General features: G+C 38.9%; 1 protein-coding gene across 1 annotated transcript; it reads right to left on the bottom strand.

The window, feature by feature from the left end:
- Window positions 1-1,238: 1,238 nt before the first annotated feature.
- On the bottom strand, window positions 1,239-2,772 carry LOC119892394 (transmembrane protein 252-like). Its single transcript, XM_038704604.1, has 2 exons — window positions 2,507-2,772; window positions 1,239-1,742 (listed from the first exon to the last, which is right to left on the bottom strand). Exons 1-2 carry the CDS (start codon window positions 2,770-2,772, stop codon window positions 1,484-1,486), a joined length of 525 nt encoding a protein of 174 aa, XP_038560532.1. The 3' UTR covers window positions 1,239-1,483.
- Window positions 2,773-3,855: the final 1,083 nt, after the last annotated feature.

Consider the following 3,855-nt stretch of genomic DNA (forward strand, 5'->3'; position numbering starts at 1 on the left):
TCTCATGGAGTCATATGCAGTAAATAAGTACAAATTCAGCACAGGCTGAATAGACTTGTCAGACATTATCAGCCTTAAGGACCACAATGTACAAATATACTACAGTATACTATATTATTATACTAATAATATGCTCAATTCACTCTATCATTGTTGTGCTCTGTGTCCATAATTTTATTTATAAAGCCATTCTGGGCAAACTTATTTCACAAATTTCATCTTGCAATCTTTATCTCAGGTCTTAAAACATTTATGTGTGGTCTGTCCCTAATGTGTAGACAGAGATTGGAAAGAAAGACTTTATGTGTTCAGCTCCAGCAACTTTGAATAACCTGGTTCAACAATTCAGACTCCTCCTAAATTGTTGAATCCTAATTTGATCCTATTCTAGTAGTGTATTTGAGCATTGTTCTATCCAATTTTGCATTGTTTTTTCTACAACTTTGATCTCATATCAGTCTCCCTTGTAAACAAACATTTCAACCTAACTGGGACTTGCCTTGACATTTTTATAAAAAAAATAATAATTTAAAATCCCAATATCCCAAGTCAGACTGGGAAAATGTGTTGCATGTGGTCTACCCCTCTCTCTTATTAACCTAAACTTATTTCATGTTATGTAATTCCATTTAGCACAATCAGCACAATCAAGAGAGCATATTTTTAAGTAGGATCAGCCAGTAAATATATATTGAACTGAGTTGTTTAAAAAATACAAATGTTGGTTCTGTCTACTTTGCAATCATGTAAAGCTGCCTGGTAAGATTTACTTTTAAAGAATCATTTATGTGCCAGTATTATAAGAAGAGGGCTGTGAAAATACATTATCATGATTTATAATGCAAAACAAGTCTACCAAGGGTTGGCTATATATTGAGAAAGACACATTTTGAACACAAACACTACAGTATAAAGACAGTAAAGATATAGCAACCTGATGTTATTTTTCCATAACACAAATCACTCTTGAACAGGATAAGCATCATTCACTGCAAACCGTTGTATTATATCTGTAAACATCCAGGAGTGTTTGATTTTAGTAGCATACAAACAGGAACTACAGTGCAGGTAAAAGTAAGTTAAGTGCATTAATACTGTCCTCAGTTTTTGTCACACCACTAACCAGTTTTGCATCTCAAACATTCAGCTCATCCTTGCTTTAGAATACCAGAGACAAAACCATTTGAGCAACACAAAACCACAGTTTAACCCAACAGGCTGTACCGCTAGGCTGAAACTGGCCTGGTAACATAGGGTCAGCACACACATTAGAATCCAGAAGTTGAGCACCGGGTGTAGATTGATGGCGCAAAGGTGAAGTCAACACGTCCATCATTTGGTAGCTGAGAAATCCAACCACATTTCAAGGCATCTCTCATTTTTCTGGAGCTTTCCCTCTTAGCTCGATCAGGAAATGATGTCAATCTAAAATCTTCATTCCTCCTTTTTCTGTTAGCCAGTCAGGGGATAAGTCCTTCTTCCTTCAGTGTCCGGGCAAAGCCTCCCTCCACTCGTCTGCATCCACCTCCTCCAGCTGAATACGCTCTACCTGGCTGTACCGAGGAGGCTGCTCCCAGCTCCATGTGCAGTCTGGAGCCTCCGAGCTGTCCTGGCTGTATAGAGGAGGAGCAAGACTCATCACCACATCCACCTCGTCTACCACCACCACAAACTCAGGGGCTGTATCAGGACACTGCTGGCTGCCCTGGGACTCCTCGTACGATGGAGGGGAGGAGTTTGGTCTGCAGAGGAAAAGACATACAATACATTTGGGACGATATATTGGAGTTCCACAAGGTTCTGTGCTTGGACCAAATCTGTTCACTCTTTTAGGTCAATATTATTAGGAAACACTTCATAAACTTTCATTGTTATGCAGATGACAATCAGTTAGCTTCAAGCCGTTTAGTTATGCTGCTATCCTCTCTCCTCTTCTCCCTCTCCATCTGGATGCATTCTTATCCCATTAATGCATGTTACTAACTCGACATCTTCCGTCTCCTGTAGTTTGAGGTTTCTAGTCTCTAACTTCTCACCTTCCATTGCTTTCGAGGTATTTCTGCGTACTCAACATCTGCTGCTAAAATTATTATTATAGTCCTATCATTAATATTATTGCTATCATTATAATCACTATTATTCATTGTCATTGATATTTTTATTATTACCACTACCATTACTATTATTTTATATCTCTATGTGTTGGGATAATAGTTGAAAAGAAATTCTGAAGAAAGAGAGGAGAGGAAGGGTAACTTAAATTGATTTGGGTTTTTTCAGTAGTTATACTTAACATTTTGCAATGGTAATTCCCTTATATAGAAATAAATTGCTTAAGTGTTTTTTTTACAAAACCAGGTTGTTTCCCTAAACAAACATTATATTGATTCCTTTTTCTGTAAAGCTTGCCTAGATGCTTTGCAATTTAGTGTTTCAGTGCAAATCAATAGGATGTTTTCCCACTATTATTATTATTTCTATTTTTAAAGCGTATCTGTGACCTTACCTTTCAATAGTGTAGACCTGGATGTGCGGTTCATGTCCTCCTCTTTGGTACATCTTGCTCTTCATGCTGTGGCAGATGTTCCAGAAGACTCCGATGAGCACAGCCAGGAAGCCAAACAAAATCATGATGTAGGCATGGATGACCCTGCAATTGTACCCGTACTCCGTCTGCAGGGACGCCAGATATGCCCCGATGCAGGTCAAAAAAAATCCCACACCAGGCAGGAACAGACGGGCCAGGGACCACAGTTGCTTCTTCATGTTCATGATCATTTAACTTGCTTGTTGCTTCTTTACTGGTGTTTCCAGGTGCCTTTTTCTTCTTTTTCCTGTCCTCTGAGAGAAGTCAGTTCAAAAGTCTTGATACCACTGGAATCAGGCAGAAGGGATGTAATGAGTCTTGTTCTTTAATCTTTTTCGTACCTGTTCAGGGACAATTTTGGACTTGCTTTAAAATAAACAAACAAACGTAGCTGCAGTTGAAGTTGTGTGAGTCTGTGAAAATTGCTTTGCCTCTTCAGGCATAAGGGGAGGTGGCTGGGATGTTCCTGCCTCCTTGGTTGTATATTAACACAATATTAATCTGGGGTCAGAAGGATGAGTGAGAGTGAAACAAAATACTTTGGGTTTATAGACAAAAAAATGACAATTGAGGGGCCGCTGTGACTTGAGGTATAGCGGGTTGGTCACTAATTGGAAGATTGGTGGTTTGATCCCTGGGCAAGATACTGAACCCCAAATTATGTATTTGAATTATTAGTGTTTTTCTGATAAGCAGTTTGCATCTTGCATGGTAGCCTCTGCTGTCAGTGTATGAATGTGTGTGAAGGTTTCATAGACCGTATCAGTCTTATCAGTGGAGTTAATACCCTGAGCTCAGCTTGTATCTAGATATTGCACCACAGCAATGTTAACACACCCCTGTGTCTGATGCCCATGTCAGATAGATTATCAGCGTCTTAATGGGCAGGAATTATATTAGTAATGAGCGTTAATATTGGCAAAAAATAATTGTTAAGCAGATCGTTGTGGTTGATCTACTCCTTCAACAGCCGGTGGTACTTTCAACAGTACGCGCTCTGTTACTCTGTTAGTCTTTCTGACAACTCTATCTTCAGTGCTGATCTATAAGAGAAAATTTATAAAATCTAACAAGAGTACCATGACAATGCAATATGCTGCACATATAGAGCGGCTGGTCAGCCAATAATCCCAGTCGTGTTCAAGCTATTTCCCAGTGTAATTTTCATTGAGGAATGCATTATTGCTCATGGGGATTTCTGTGTCTATGTGATTATAACAGATCCACCATAAGAAAGAAATCCTATTTCAAAGTGTTTTTCCTTCATT

Source organism: Micropterus salmoides, unplaced genomic scaffold (genome assembly GCF_014851395.1).
Source record: "Micropterus salmoides isolate LMB-PRFRI ecotype aquatic unplaced genomic scaffold, ASM1485139v1 Ms_hic_scaffold_7, whole genome shotgun sequence".
Taxonomy (NCBI): domain Eukaryota; kingdom Metazoa; phylum Chordata; class Actinopteri; order Centrarchiformes; family Centrarchidae; genus Micropterus; species Micropterus salmoides.

Excerpts from the sequence above, each read along its gene's own strand:
- LOC119892394 (XM_038704604.1), bottom strand. The coding sequence starts at position 2,772 with ATGAACATGAAGAAGCAACTGTGGTCCCTGGCCCGTCTGTTCCTGCCT. Across the intron at positions 1,743-2,506 it reads CAGGTCTACACTATTGAAAG|ACCAAACTCCTCCCCTCCAT; the intron begins GTAAGGTCACAG and ends TTTCCTCTGCAG.